The sequence below is a fragment of the Lissotriton helveticus genome, chromosome 3_1 (genome assembly GCF_964261635.1).
Source record: "Lissotriton helveticus chromosome 3_1, aLisHel1.1, whole genome shotgun sequence".
Classification (NCBI taxonomy): Eukaryota; Metazoa; Chordata; class Amphibia; order Caudata; family Salamandridae; genus Lissotriton; species Lissotriton helveticus.
In genome coordinates this window covers 1033119378-1033135329 of record NC_136061.1, presented here as the reverse complement: position 1 = coordinate 1033135329, position 15952 = coordinate 1033119378, and the positions used below count along the sequence as shown (strand labels likewise).

General features: G+C 43.9%; 1 protein-coding gene across 2 annotated transcripts in view; it reads left to right on the top strand.

The window, feature by feature from the left end:
• Positions 1-15952, top strand: part of ITGA6 (integrin subunit alpha 6) — a 229215-nt gene that overhangs the window by 66622 nt on the left and 146641 nt on the right. For both annotated transcript variants that reach the window (XM_078681563.1, XM_078681564.1), the window contains exon 2: positions 10681-10808. In XM_078681563.1, coding sequence (XP_078537689.1) covers positions 10681-10808 — 128 coding nt within the window. The remainder of the gene's footprint in view (positions 1-10680; positions 10809-15952) is intronic.

The window sequence follows — 15952 nt, the reverse complement described above, 5'->3', positions numbered from 1 at the left end:
GTAGCTCTGATTGTCCGCTCAAATTTTCACTTCCAACCGCTGTCATTCCCTTCCATTACTGCTGTCGACTTTTTGGTTGTCCGATCTGTCTCCTTTGCGGTCCCTCTTACCTGTGTACTCCTCTACCGACCGCCGCAGTCAGTGCCCTACTTCATCCCCACAGTACAGGAACTGCTGGCCACCCTGGTACTAGGCAATTTTGACTTTTTGCCTACTGATGCTCACGAAGACCTTATGTCCAAAGATTTTACAGAGCTGCTCCTCAATCTGAACTTTATCTCACATTCTCACCTCCCAACACATACGCACGGCCACGTCTTGGATCAGGCTTGGTCAGTTAACACATTTATTTCCCCCCCCCCTTGGTCACCCCCTGCCCCTGGTCTGACCACTCCTTTATCTCCTTCACTCTCGACCAAGGACTCGCCATGAAGCCCCCTCTCCCCAGTAACACCTGGGCTCGCAATTGGAACCATGTCGACCTAGCCACACTCTGTTCTTCCCTCTCAGCCTCACCTCCCAATCTTGCTGGCCTCTCCCCTCACTTCCAGGCCGCTGCCATCAACAGCTGGCTCTCCGCAGCGTGTGACCAAGTTGCCCCTTTCAAACGCGTCAGAACCCGACGCGTACATGAGGCTAATAGATGGTTCACCATCGAGCTTAAAAATAAAAAACTTGCACTTAGGCAGGCGGAGCGTCTTTGGAGGCGTGGATACTGCCCCGTACTAAAATTACAGTACATTACCTTACTTTAGGACTATAAAAGAGCCATCCTCCATGCAAAATCTGAACACTTTTCCTCCAAGATCCTTCTCGCCGAAAATAAACCTAAGGAAATATTTACTATCGTTCATGAATTAGCCTCCTCTTATAGAGCAACTCTCAAGCCGGTCCCTTCACAATCCCTCTGCGATTCTCTTAATGATTACTTCATTGAGAAAATTGCAATCATTAAGTCTAATGTTCCCTCCCCTTCCCTCTCCTTTCAATGTCCCCAACCTCCGCTCAATCTTTTCTTTTTAGATCAATTCCCTTCGATCTCCAAGGAAGTCTTCCTCACTCTGTTAACGAAGGTCAAATCAGGATCCCCTTTTGACAGCTGCCTCGCCCACATACTGAGAGAGATCTTTTCTGCCTGTCCCCAGCCCCCATTAACTTTTCTCAATAATTCCCTCATGCAGGGAATTGTCCCTGACTCGCATAAATCAGCTAAAATAATCCCTATCCTAAAGAAACCAGGCGCTGATCCCACCTCTCTCTCTAACTATCGCCCTCTCTCTCTAACTATCGCCCTATCTCCCTGCTCCCGTTCCTGGGAAAAATTCTAGAATGCCATGTTACCAAAGTTCTCAGCACTTTTATTGAGGAGAGCCATTTTCTAGCCCTCATCAGGCTGGGTTTCGTCCGTCACACTCTACCGAATCTGTTGTTCTTTGTGTCCTGGACAAGCTTAGAGGGGGCGCTGACACCAACTTGCCCCAGGCGTTGGTTCTTCTTGACTTGTCCGCCGCCTTTGACACGGTCGACCATTCTATTCTTCTCGACCGTGTCGGAGGCGCCGGCATCAGGGGCCCCGCCTTGGCCTGGCTCACCTCCTTCTTAGGGAACCGCACTCAGGCAGTTCAGCTAGCAGATTTTTCTGCTCCTACACGTGCCGTTCCCTGTGGGGTACCACAGGGTTCTTCCCTCTCCCCCCTTCTCTTCAATCTTAATATTCTCCCTCTTATATCTGCTATGCAACAGATGGATGTCACGGTATTCAACTATGCCGATGACCTCCAACTGATCTTTAATCTTTCTCCTCTTCCTGCTTCTATTCATAATTTTCAAACCACCATGACCTTTATCAGCGACTGGATGAACGGCAATCACCTCAAGCTAAACCCCGACAAGACCGAGCTGGTACTCACGGGTGGTAGCTCCAGCCCCTGGACCTCTATTTTCTGGCCCCTCTCTCTTGGTCCCCCCCCTCACCCTCCTCCTCTGTAAAGACCCTGGGGATCAAAGTCAGCAATGACCTCACAATGCACTCCCAGATCAGCACTGTGGTATCATCATGTTTTCTGACACTCCGCACCATACGTAAGATCTCCCGCTTCTTTTTCTTTTCAGCCCTCAAACTTATTCTTCTTGCCATGGTCATGTCACACCTTGACTATGGCAACATCTTGTACGCAGGCGCCCCCGCCTGTGACCTTCGGCGCCTTCAGCTTATTCAAAACCATGCAGCTCGACTGATTTACAAACTTCCCAAATTCCATCTTGTCACCCCTTTGCTAAAAACCCTGCACTGGCTCCCCATTCTTGAGCGCTCCTTATTCAAGGTGGGTTGTATGACTTTTCAAGCCCTGGCAGGCACTGCACCAGCCTTTATTAATTCTAAAATCAAAGCATATGTCCCCAACAGAGACCTGCGCTCCTCCTCTCAACTTTTACTATGTGTTCCCCGCTTTAGGAAGAAGAAATCTGGGGGCTTGAGGTTCTCCACCTTGGCCCCGCCCTTCTGGAATGCCCTCCCACTTACTATCAGGTCCATTCCAACTTACCTCGACTTCCGCAAAGCCCTCAAGACTTTCCTCTTTTCACGCGCCTTTTCGGCATAGGCGGCCTTCTCTGTTTCATTTGGGTCCTTCCGTCCTTAGCGCCAAGAAACCGCACGGTGATCGAGCGCTTTACAAATCTTTTAACTTCAACTTCAACTTCATCTGTTGGTATGTTCAATACTAATTTGCATTCTGCTTCAACCCACCACTGCCTGCAGAATGGGTAAGGTGAGCAGCCCACTTCAGTCGCTGACTCTCTTGCACTGCAAATTACAGTATTTCTCTATGTTTATCGATGGTTATGAAATCTGAGGAAGTACTGGCATAGGCATCGATGCTGGGGTGGGAGTTTTAAAGAAGGCACCTCATTTTCAAGTGCTACAGCTGCTTGTGCTGAGACCTGTGAATGTGGACTCCTCGTTCGATCTGTCAGCCGTGGGAGGTTTGCCTATGGAGTATTTTGCGGTAGCAGTGATAGTATAATTGCTATAAACTCTATATACAGTGTAGACTTTTAGGATCTTATTTAGTAACTCTAGGAAGTATGAAAATTAAGAGGGGTAAAAAGTAAACCAAACCTTGGCAGCAACAATCTGGACTGGTATGTTTGCTTGAATTAGCCAAGTATCATGCCTCCTGAGTTAGCCTCATCTGATGTCTGCGCATGTGCCTTACCAGAAGTTAAGTAGCATGTCATATGTTTACCATTTCAGAGGGCAATCGCAGGGACGTGTTGGAACTGCATTGAAACGAGGCTTGCTCAAATAAAGTGGGTGCACGCCCTGCTCAAACACTCAAGGCATGCCAGTGCATATAGTCCTATATTTTCTGGTTCAGAAAACTAACATTTAAAAATATACTGATTTTGCATTTGAGAAGGCGTATTTAGATCTGTGTTTTGACAGTGAAGCCGTCATACTGTTCTGTTGCTAACAACATACATAGTGGTCTTTTGGTCTATCCCTTTCAAACATTGACTTCCTTCGACCTGGCTGTTTTAGCGACTGGCGTAAGACTTTGTCACGACTTGTCTCAGGCCAGCGAAGCATTCATCTCTCTTCTAACTCGAGATGGCTCTTTGTGGGGTGTCATTCTACCTCCACTTGAGTGCTTGAATTGAACTGCATGAGGGACTACCTTACACACACCGTAAGCTCTAATGTGTTAACACTTTATATGTAAGCATATTAAGCCCAGACCATTTGGCCTTGCCATTCCTTGTTTCTGTTCCTTTGCCTGTTTCGATTGAGGCCTGCAATCATTAAATTATGCGCTACAGAACTCTCAAAGCAAAAACAAGTTTAGGAAAAACATTGTTTTTGGCCTAGACCTGAGAATAAGTTACATACGTTCAATTACATGTGATACAGAGAAGAAAGTCTTAGGCTATTTTATGTATTCTTAATGCTACCATTAGCTTGTCTATTTAATGGTATAAACACTCCATTCTTTAAGAATATTATGATCTTTGATTATGGTGTAGTTTTTATTTAAAGTAAAATTCGGTTATTTTCTTTGTATGGGCATTACGTATCCTAAATCAGAGCGGACCCAGGTTGAGTAATCAGAGAAACCAAACCCCTGAATAAGGGTCCTTGGAGCGACCCGAAATGCATTGGGTGGTTTAACTCCTGGATTAAAATCAAAACATGATATTATCATAAGAATTGAAGCAATTGATTATTTTGAAAATAAAGAAGAGATGACATTTTGGATATATGGTTCATGATCATTATTGAAGTGAATGATGTTGAGCATAGATACGGAACCATAGCAGTTCCCTGAAAGAGTGCGCACATTCTTTGGAGAAGTGTTAGCCTGACCGAATCATCATTAGTTCATTACGTATCCTGCACACACACTTTGTACCAGGTGTTTTTAATTGTCTTATACTTTGCACTTCATTCATGGAGCGTACCTTTTCATAGTTATAACTTTTCTTAGTTTTCTCTATCTCATATGACGTGCCATGTAATTGAAGATATGCTATTTAAGTATACGTCGGAGAGACTGAACCAAAAGCATATTTACTTTGATGTGTTTTTTTCTCTTTGAGGCAAAATGGATCACAGAAATGTTGTACTACCCAGTCAGCCGGGTGTTATAATTTAGCCCAGTCTTATGCTTTACAACCAAAACATGTTAAGGGGCTACCACCTTAAGACAGTGAAGGATTCTTAAACAGTTGCAGGACTGGTCTCAAGTGGCTCTTACATTTCTGTGCATGAAAATGTACCGTTTTGTTTGTAACATTCAATCTGTGACTGTATGATTCTGAAGATGACCAAAGAGTAGAGGGGTCTAGAAAATATATGTGGGGGTAAGCAGCTCCTGTCAAACATTAGAAGGATATTGCAAGTCACTGTGGATTTCTGAGGCTGTGGAGACAAATGAGGCCAAAGGTAGTGTTCCTTTATAAGGTTGTGAAAGTTTGAAATGCGTGCAATATATTTCCATCACGCAGCAGAGGATATTTTATTTCTTATAATACATGGTCAGAACATCACCCTTCATGCAAAATGCTTAAATGGTTGGTGTCTTCGCTTTCATGTGAAGGAGATCCTATGGTTGCAGACATGAAGAACAAAAATAGAATGTGTAGTACAAAACTGATTACACCAAAACGCATTTAGTAATTTGGTGCAAAAAAAAGCTACTAAGGTCAGTACTGTTGCTTGGAATGTGTAGAAACATGCAGAGAAATTCTCTTGTTCCTATAATGACCTATAGCATACAAAAAATAAACAAGTTGCCATAAATAACGCCTTTCTGCTGACCACTAATAATGTTTTAGAAAAACAGATCTGCACAACGATAAACCAGTTCTAGTTTTCGTTGTTTAAACTGCAGCTTTAGTTCTACTTTGTGATCGGTCATTCACCCTGGCTAGTGGTTTCTGACAGAAAACGTTATGACCTTTCAACTGTCCTATATGTTATTCAACGACACCGTTTCTTTATTGTAGGACACTAGAGACATCACTACTCTGACTTTAATAAGGAAATCAGAGACCAGCTTTTACACTGGATTTGCAGGCTCCTGTGTTTTCTAAGATCATGAATTGACCAAGCAGTGTGTCTAGGTATTGTAGAACCAATATATTAACTATGGTGGACGAATAGTGTGGAATGTATCAATGAAACCTACATTCTTCAAAATGATGCTAATGTTTGTCTGGATCACTGGACTCCAATTCTGGCATCATCCAAACTAAGATTCCGTGTTTAGAGGTTGCTTATTGTAAAAATGGTCTTATGGTGCGTTGTAGTATAAAACAAAAACATTAGTGTGCTTTTTCTGGGTTTTTTTCACTAAGTGTTTTCTGACCTACTATACTGCTCTGCAATGTATTTCCATATATCCTTTTTTGTTGACATAAGTGTGCCAGGAAGTAAGCGTGTATCTCAGTACAGACCTGCAGCAGACAATAGGTAGAAAGCACTTTATCTTGGAAGATACCGCGTGCACGAAGTAAAGTTGCAGAAAGAAGATAGATCCTTTCGCACTTATTTTAGGCCAGTAAAGAAGTCCATGCAAGTAGACAAACTCAGTATGAACAAGAAAATGAAACCTTTACAGGGATTGGCTCGGAGCAAAGCAGACGCTCAATAGAGCAAGGGACAGTACATAGAGCAAATTTGTCGTACAATTGCACGCGTTACCACAATCCTCTAGTATTAGAGGACATTCTGTCACATGGAAAATGATCATTTGTAGATCTGCAAATATCCTCTTTTTCTTTAGAAAACCTCAGCCAAAAGCCTGAACATGCACTGGCATTACAGAGACTATCATCCCAAAGAGAAACTCGTGGATATAATCATCTGAACAGAGAAGCACCATCACACTTAGGCACTCATAGAAACAAAATGGTATTGAGTGGAGCAATACAAAAATTGATACTGCAGACATGGCGGTGTGCACCCATCCAGAGGATCCAAGTGAGAGAACTCCTCAGACTCCCTGGCAGGCCAACCCTCTCCAAACCGAGGGAAGTAGAGCCTATAGAGGGAAGATGCGGACACAGTTAAGTGCCTCTAAATGAAGGGGATTCCTGCTCTGACTGGACCAATGGTGGGAAACTTGGAGTAATGGTCCATCCACACTGTGGGTCCCCATTTACCTATAGTAGTTAACTACCAGGATGATGGCCACAAAATATCGATACATCTTTGAGTACATAAATGCGAAGTTAAAAATAGTACTTATATGCTTACCTGGCTGCAGAACTGTTGTACAGGCCCTCAAACACTCATGTGTGAATGGCACCTTGCCGGCCTGCACCAAATTTAAATCCAGCTTCATCTTTTACAAAGCCATTATCACCAGCATCCACGCTTATCTTGCAGAGGCAGGACACCACTAGACTGCAGACTAAGTGTTAAAAAAGAAAAAAATAAGGCAACAGGCGTTTTCTATCTATGTACCCAGGATCTGGACAAAAAAACGGTATCAATCAAGACCCCTCCAATGCTGCTTCAATTTAGGAAAACGTTGAAGACTCATCTCTTTCAAGAATACTACATCAAAATGCATTAACAGTCCAGAAACCTGCTACCTCTCCTACCACTAGTTGACTTAGTTGGTCTTTGACATTGTATAGTGCTCCTCTGCCTTTTTTCCTAGGTACGTGCTAAAGAAATACTCATATATATATATATATGTTACATACTGTATATGTATATGTCTGTGTATAAATATATCACATCTTCATTATGATAAAGACCACATAGAACCAGTGGCGGCTCCTCCGCTAAGGCAGAGGAGCGTCGCCTCACTGCCAGGAGCAGCAAAGAAAGGAAAAAATAAAATGATAAGGAACATTGGTATAATTTTATTTTTTCCTCCTGCTGCAGTGCATGAGGGGGAGGGGCAGAGCTGCAGGGGAGGAGTGGTAGAGCACTGCTTTGCGGAATGGCTGTTTGGTCGGCCTCCTCAAGCCGCCCAAAACAGTCATGTACACTCCCCTCAAGCCCCTGCTCAGACCAATACCAATGTTCCATTTGAGCGTTGTGATTGGCTTAGGGGTTAGAGCCTGGCTGCCTCCTTCCTGTTCCGACCTGGAGTTGGACATAGGCGAGCAGGGGAGAAAACGCTGGACCCGTCGGTAGCAAAGGAATTATTATTATTATCTTTTATTTCCAAGCAGCCCGCGTCCCCTACACCTCTCTCACGCGCCCACCCGCGAGCCATTGTGGCTGTCCCTGCATAGAACCCTCAGAGAAAAGAACCAAAAATGTTGAATGAAACCTTGTAAGCATGCCTCTTATGAGGAAGGCCTGTGTCTAAGGGCAGTTACAGTTTGGCCTTGTGTCCTGCTCTGCCTTGCAGCAAACAGTTGTAGTGTCACTTCTGAACTGAACGATTACAGTAGAATGTTATTTTCTTATTACAAGTGAGGAGTGATGCCACAAGTATACAGTAATAAGAACATTTGATACTTTTTATAAAGGTATTTCAGGTGCAATGTATAGGTTACTGAACTAGTAAGTGTATGGTCGAGTACTGCAATCGAGTGATACCGACGACCGAATAAACCACAAGGCTGAGAGGTTTGTAAACGTCAGAACAACCCTAAGGTGGCATAATAATTAAACAATCGTAAATATCATAGATTTTTTTTATGTCATGTTTATTTTGATGCCATTTTCAGCAAAAGAAGGTTTTTTTTTTCAAACGGGAAAATGTATTTTGAAAACTGTTAAATGCTAGAATTAGCTAGAAAAGGTCTGACCGTTCAGTGTGTGGGCCAGTTTTTGGGCTGTCTGTTGATCTGTGTTCTAGTCTGCTGGGCCAATTTTTTTTACTGTTGCTTTCCTTGATATTAAACCAACATTGCGTGCAATAAGTTTAAATCTATGCCTTGTTCCATACCTTGCATTGTTCCATACCTTGCAAAACACTTACGAAGCGTGTCTTTACAAGTTCAAAACTGCCCCAATGTGCAAACATGGGCCATTTTTTTAGCTTTCTAATTCACGAATCGAAGCCAGTTTTGTTTTGGTGCCCGTGCCTATCTTCTGTCCCAGTCCAACCCTCTCAAGAAAGGTACAGCTAGAAATGGGCCGTGATTGCAATTAGAATGTTGGGGTTGTGTTTACTCTTGACGAAGTTGATGCGCAGAAAATCAAAGATGGCAGTAAAGCTCGGCAGATTGGGGGTCCTAGTTTAAATGCCTGAGATTGCTCGTCCCGCTTTAGTGGAGCGCCTAAATGTAGGCATTTATAGAAATAATTAATCTTTGTAGGTCACTAGATGGCGAAGTGTAACCAAGAAAACTCACTACCAAAATTAATTCACTGGTATGATGCCATCCTTCTGAAATATTTTATAAAACCACTCCTTTTTGTGTGGTATAAGTAGCCAAACATGTAATCTCTATAGCCTTATGAAGGCAGACTTTAAAAATATGTGCCTTGAACTCTGTCGTCATTATGCCCTTAAAATTCATCCCTTAAATGTTAGATACAACAAATAACCAAACGAAGACTAATTTCTGATAAATTATTTTCAATAGCATAGCAAAGAGGTGCCCAAAGTAACATGCCAGAGTGTGCAAATCACATGGAGGTGCTTCCAGGCGCGGTACTCCATCTTCTGCGCATGATGTATATTTAATGTTTTTTTCCTGACCAATAATGAAATGCCTGCTTGTTTCCGTTGTGTTTTCCGTGATTAGGAACGCTGCAGGAATTGCACAATGTTTTGGATATGCTCAATGTCTGTGGTTGGAAATATATTAGTTACCAATATATTTCTCGTGGTTCCTTCAGTATACACTGTTGTCATCTGTGGGTGATGTGGCGCCCATGTGCAAGAGACTGAATTCAACTGCGAATCAATGTCCCTTCATTTTGTCCCAGCATCTTACAAAATCCTCGTGCGTTATGTTGGTGTTATGTAATACTCCTGTGTGCTTCCCGGCGTTGTTTATGCTTGTTTGTTCGAAACAAATGTCTACCCTTTCTTCTTTCCTATGTTCAACTTGTATGTATGCTCTGACGGGTATACTAATTCAATGTCCCTTAATTGTATTAGTGTTTGAGTTAGGAAGGTGTGTCTGTTTTTGGCTGTGTTGATTTGGAAAGTGCGAGTGAGTGTACCTGAAATGTGGCCTGCTGCTGGATTGTCCGCATTGAACCTTGACCCACCCAAGTGTTAAAATATCCGATTTTTAACTTAAAGAAAAATAGAATATCTGCTGCTGAGTCACTTTAGAAATCTCTCCTTTGGAGCAACAGGGGTTGGTGCTAGGCAAGTGCCACACTGCAAGGGGTGTTTATGGCTAATGACTCGGTGCACCTGCACCCGATCAACCCAAGGGGGAATCGGGCGTGCCTTGTGTGGGTTCAGCTTCCTGGGTCTGTCAAGGACATGTCCTGGAGGAGCTTGGTGGCTCAGTGGCCTAATGCAAACACAACAGGAACTTGAGTTTGACCTCATAGTCGCAGGTTTGAATCCCAGCAGTTCCAACCAGCCTTTCATCCTTCTGATAAAATGAGCACCATTGATTATGGCTAACTTTAAAACTCTATTATTCAGCGCCACGATGCGTCCAGAAACTGTATCAATATGTTGACTCAGGCAGATTTTGAGAGGACGCCCTCACACGGTGTTGGGAGGTGTTGCTGGACACCTCGGTGCCACAAGTTGTGGTGCTCCTTTACACAACACTTCCATCATCTGGGGGACCACACAGCAGTCCATTGTGGTGTGCAAGACTTACACCTTCAAACATGGCGACATTGAACTAATGTCTGAGAATGTCAATTCCTGCCTCATTAAGGTGCTTGCAGGATCAGTGTGCGGTCACTGCGGATGCCCCAAACCTGCAGCAGTTTTTGTCCTGCTTGATCACAATAGCTTCCCATTGATGCATTATTTTTTTTACATTGGAATGCCCTTGTTTAATGTAGATGCCAGGTACCCAGTACAATTCTAATACAATTACAATACTTTAGTAAAATACTGTGGGAAACAAGCTGCTATTGCGAGCCTTTGCTATTAGAAATCTGCTTATTTGTTGACTTATTTGTTTTTTTTTTTTAAATATTTAGAAGAGATGTGCACCAAAGTGTATGTGCACACGTCACACCTAAGGGTTAATGGAGGTATGCACTTTCTCTCTCTTCGCTAGATTGCTGGTCGGTGCTCCAAGGACAAAGTCTTTCCCCAGGCAGATCGCGAACATTACTGGCGGGCTGTACTCCTGTGATATCCAGTCTCCTCTCGAAACCTGCACAAGGGTGGTGTTTGATGATGATGGTAAGCATTCCTTTTATCCTTGCTTCCTGACCTTCTGCGGTTGGTGTTAGATAGAGCTGTGTTGAAGGAGGACTGTTGTTCATGTTGAGTCACGTGACACACTGGCAGGTGGGGTGAGTTGGGTCCACACTGCAGCACAGCTCCCTGCCCCATATTGACATGTGTTCTCTGCACCCTTTATTGAAATGCGCTGTGCACACATTGTCACATGGACACTGCAAGACAGTGCAATAAACAATGTGTGTTCTACAAGAGTCACAACTTGTAAGCATTTTTGTATTGTGAGCTTTGATGACTGACGTGCAGATAGAGGCCGCGTTGTACCCCTGCTAGGCGCTTCTTTTGTCAGTTTTAGGAAGTATGTTGAGTATCCTGTGCTCTCCTTTAGGGCATGAAGGTTTGATTTATTTTGCTGTCTTGAAGGTGATCAGATGCCCTTTCTCACAGACCAGGTGGTAACCGGACCCTTTCATTGCACTGACTCGTTTGTATTCTTCGTTTAAAGCAAAGGCAATAAAAGTGCCTGGAAACAAAAGAAGAAAAAAAAGAAGAAAATGATAATGTGTTTCATATGTTTTGCCTACATGCGAGAGTGTCCTCCTGTCAGTGCTATACACCAATACCTTGATCAGACCGCTCATCATGCCATAGTGGACTTTACTAAAATTGCAAAGAACTGTTCTTTCTTATAATACTTGCAGTGATTGATCAATTTATTTTGGAGCAGAAGGTTTTCTGCCACCCAGTATGTACACAATTCTGATGTATCGTGAAAGATGCAAACGCGTATATCTGGGGAAGTCCATTTTCAGAGGGGCAGCTCCTCCATTGGAGCATGGCCCCACTTGCATTCCCCCAAAGCCCCAGAGATGAAAAATAAAGTGGTAATTCATTACCATTTATTTTTCATCCCCGTCCCGAAGAGCGTCAGGATGCGGCGGGGCTGCTGAGTGACATCAGCAATGGAGGAGGGTGGGATATTATGCAAAGTAAAGTGCGCATGTCTTTTTGGCCGGCCGTCTTGCTACGGCCAGCCACACAAGCGCACTTTAAACATCTCTAACCCAGATGTCTTATAAGACAGCTGGGTTAGAACAAGTGCAGGCCTCCAGAGGGCTGTGGAGCGCTGAGTGAGGCTGCTCCCTCCAATCTGGGTGCTGCTCTCATGCTGCATGAGAGCAGCGCTAGGACTGGTCAAGGGAGTTTCTTGGTGGCCGGACTGCTGTCGAAAGAAGTAGACGTCCGGTGACGCTGAGGACATCGTAATTATCTTCAGGTACGTTTTTTAATGTTTTATTTTTGCGCAACCTGCCCCCCCCCCCTGTAGATGCCAGCCACCACTGCATGTTCATGTTTTTCTAAAAATCTTTCAAGAATTAATTTCACACATAGTTTTAACTGTTTGTGCTGTGAAAGCTGCAGCCCACTTCCACAGACACGACTGTGAATTTCCATCCCTTCTTCCTGGCAGACACGGTCTTTGCTAACAGTAAGTTGCCTGTAGTAGTCCAGGCCAGACTCGCAAACATGTTTTGGCTTTGTACTCTGGGATGCTTTAAGAGCATGAGCGAAAGAGAATCATAGTAGCAAAGGCAATGGGGCCACCAATAAAGGATTTGGTTTCTTTCAAAAGTCTTGAAGGTAGACCATTGTGTAGATTGGGTTTATGGAAAGTCATACCTGTACCCAAACATAGTATGATGTGTAAATAAATGAACACATTTATGGATTTTCAGGCCTTCAAGGAATTCTGGTGATAGTCCTGTTCACGGTAACAATCATTTTGTGTTTTTTGTGTCCACGGCTTCAGGATCACTTTTCACAACTGATATGTCTAATATTGTGCATATTGAATGGCCGTGTTAATGTGCTATCCAAATGTGTTTAATAACTTTACAAATCAGCCCATCATTTGAATTTGGGTAAATTCTTTATGTCCTACAAAGATCAAATCTGGTTTGCCTTCCACATTGACTCCACATATTGTCCCTAGGAGGCGCTGACATTTCAATTCATGCTCGTGGATAGACTAGGCAAAAAGTAGCATTGCTGCCCCTAATCAAAATCTTATGGAAAATATGTATATGCCAACCCACTCTGTTTAATTTAGCTCTAAATCATTAGCAACAAATCAAACTCAATTTTGATTTGTTAGGTATATTTATTTTTACCTTCTCTTTTTTAAGTTCACTTCATAGAAAAAATCAATCGTTTCTATGTCAGAAAACAACACAACATATATAACAAATATATACATCAACTTATACACACCATTTACAAAAAAACATTAACCAAAAAACATTATTACATCCACATTCACTGTACACTATACACTAAACTTTCATTATGTACAACCTCATTTATACAAATCTCTTTTCAGCCGTTCCTCTGGCAAATATTAGCTCTTCGCCTTATTGACCCTCAATGATTACAATTAGAGGAACAGTAGTGAACAAAGTCATAGTCAACAGGAGATAACACCATTATCAATTCTGTGAGTCAATGGTTATTAATATTTTTAAATTGTATCTCCGTTCTGCCGACGCGTTTCGAACACCACACAACAGTTATGGGTTCTCCTCAGGGCCTTGTCACTTCTGTCTTTAATGTGGCTGTGGTAGTCCTATGTTCGGTTTTAAGTCTTTAGAGCTGCAATCTTTATCTAGTCTTATGAGTCCGTTCATGGGCGCCTCCCTATGGCTCGGAAACACTTTTCACCTTTTCCGGTGAACCGATCCCTTCAGGGGCATGTCAATCCATATTGAATTAGTTTCTGTGCGCGGGCAATCTTTGTTTACAATGGTCCTCCGGACTCTGGTTGTGCGCGCCGCGTTGTTCCTTTCCGATCACTTTCAGTGATTACACTCCTTAGTGTCTCGTTGCAGCTCTTCCTCACTTCACTCTGAAAATCTTGGCAGGTGCTCCTTTCGTTGCTTTTCCCCATTTTGGCACGGGTCGCTCATCACTTTTGCGCGGTCTGGCTCTCCCTTAGTCACCTGCGCGGTGTGGCCAGTTTCAGGTGAACCCTGCACAAGTGTAGCAGCAGGGCCGGACTGGCTGTAGCGGGCATTTCCCTGGGTGTCTGGAAGGGTGGGGCTCAGTTTTGTAGCGGTGGGGACGGTTTTTATTATTGGGGGCTGGTTTTGCAGCAGTGTTGCAATATCAGCCCCCAGCAACAAAAGCAGCAGTGCTTCACATGTGCAGCCCCCCCTGGTGTGGGAGGGCTGGTCTGACAAAGTTGCCAGGACTGCTTTGGGGTTTCCAGTCTGGCCCGGTTTAACAGTATCAGCAAATATCATTTTGGATAAAAAAAACTTTAATAGTCTCTGCTCAGAAGGCAACCCAGCCTTAACAGCAGTGGCCTAGCATGGGTGCCGTGGGATCTCATGCAAGCAAGGAAAATGCCTCCCTCGATAGTAGAAGAACCGCTATAACCAGGGTACTGTGGGCCCCTCGGCCCTAGTACCACTGCACCTGCTGCACTATTGATAGCCGTGCATTGGATTCCTTCTCTCACCATAAAGCGATGCTTGAAGTTGCCAGACAGGATTGCGCCAAAGTTGGCATTCTACCCCCACCCCCCCCCCCCACCCTGTACATGTAATGTGGAACTGCACTGTGCAGAGCAGTGCGCCCTGTGCCCAGCCTCCACACATGCATTTACCATCTTACCCGAAGGATGTTTGCACTCGACCAATAGTTATCAGAAGGGTTTTCCAGGACCCTATGCCCAGGGCTGGCTTTAGGGCAGTGCAACTGGTGCGGTCGCACTGGCTGCTGACCCGGGGAGGGGGCGCTGTTTTTAGCAATAACTTACGATTTAAAAACACCTGCAGCAGTTACTTGGGCGTTCAGTTTTCAGGCAGCATTAAAAATGTCAAGATGACTCTAGTGATTAATTTTCCTGCTGGAGAAGAGAGGTCCGAGTTTTGTGTAGTGCCAGTTTTCACTCACCATACAGTAGCACAGAGGATTAACATGCCTGCTGCAAAGAACGCCTACCGTGCAGATCTGTATTTTATGTGGATAGCTGCGTGGGTGCCTGCTTTTGTGCAGTGATCCTTTTGTCACCGCGGTTCATAAGATACAACCCTAACATACAACAGTGACTGTTACAAACTGTAATCGAAGAGCTGCTTGCAAACTGCATGGACGTTATGTTTTTCCCCCCCAGTTTTTCATGATCTATTCCTAATGTTGCTGAAAAGGGGTTGGTTGATTAAATATACCTGCCTATTTGTAAAGTCAGCCTTTACCAGTGTTTGAAAACAAATGGAATGTGTGTGTGAGAGGGGCTATGGAGAGATGAGGGGCACTTTTGCCCGGTGGTCGTGAGAGAATCCGAGGAGGTGGTCATGATGGGGCGGGGGGAGCGTCAAAAATGATTTTCGAACCGGGCGCCAACAACTCTAAAACCTGCCCGGCCCTCCATGTTTACCTCCTCATCCTGCCCCTGGGACCTTGGTTGGCGAGGACAGTGCTCCGGTACTAAAGGGATCGACAGGGGACGCAGCTACTTCCGGTATTTGGCACGCGCAGATAAATAGTACTAACTGCATGTTGGCAGCTCGAGTTTGGTGTGGTGTCACCATGATGGGACGGGTGGAATGAAGCAAAGGTGCACACAAACTGCACAACATTTTTAGGACCAGCACTTGCTGTAGTAACCAAGAGACCCTGTGATGAGCAGAACCTCCGATGAGGTTATTGCATTTGATCCTCTGCTAACGCCGTACAGTTTTCATTTGCTGTACGTTCAGACTGTGTGTATTTTACATTGTATAGTTATGTGCTCGAATAGTAGGATTGAGTCACATTCATGGCGTGCGTGTAACTCATTTGTGCGTGCAAGACCAACATTGTGAGCTTTTTCACTCGCCTTTGGGTGTGTTTTTTTTCCACCAGCATACTTCTGTCTTTTAAAGCAGCTTGACATTTTTTTTAATTATTTCGAAGGGAAGCTCAACAAAAACTCTGGGTATTGTAGCTATGGTTACCCTTGCACTTTTATATTTAACACAATTCATCCTCTTCAATATTAAACAACTCGTATCCTCGTAAATGGGTGCTAATACTGCCCTCCAGTGGCTCTGTAAGGGAAAGCTAGGCAACGAATATACATAATTCTCCGTCAAACACGTTTT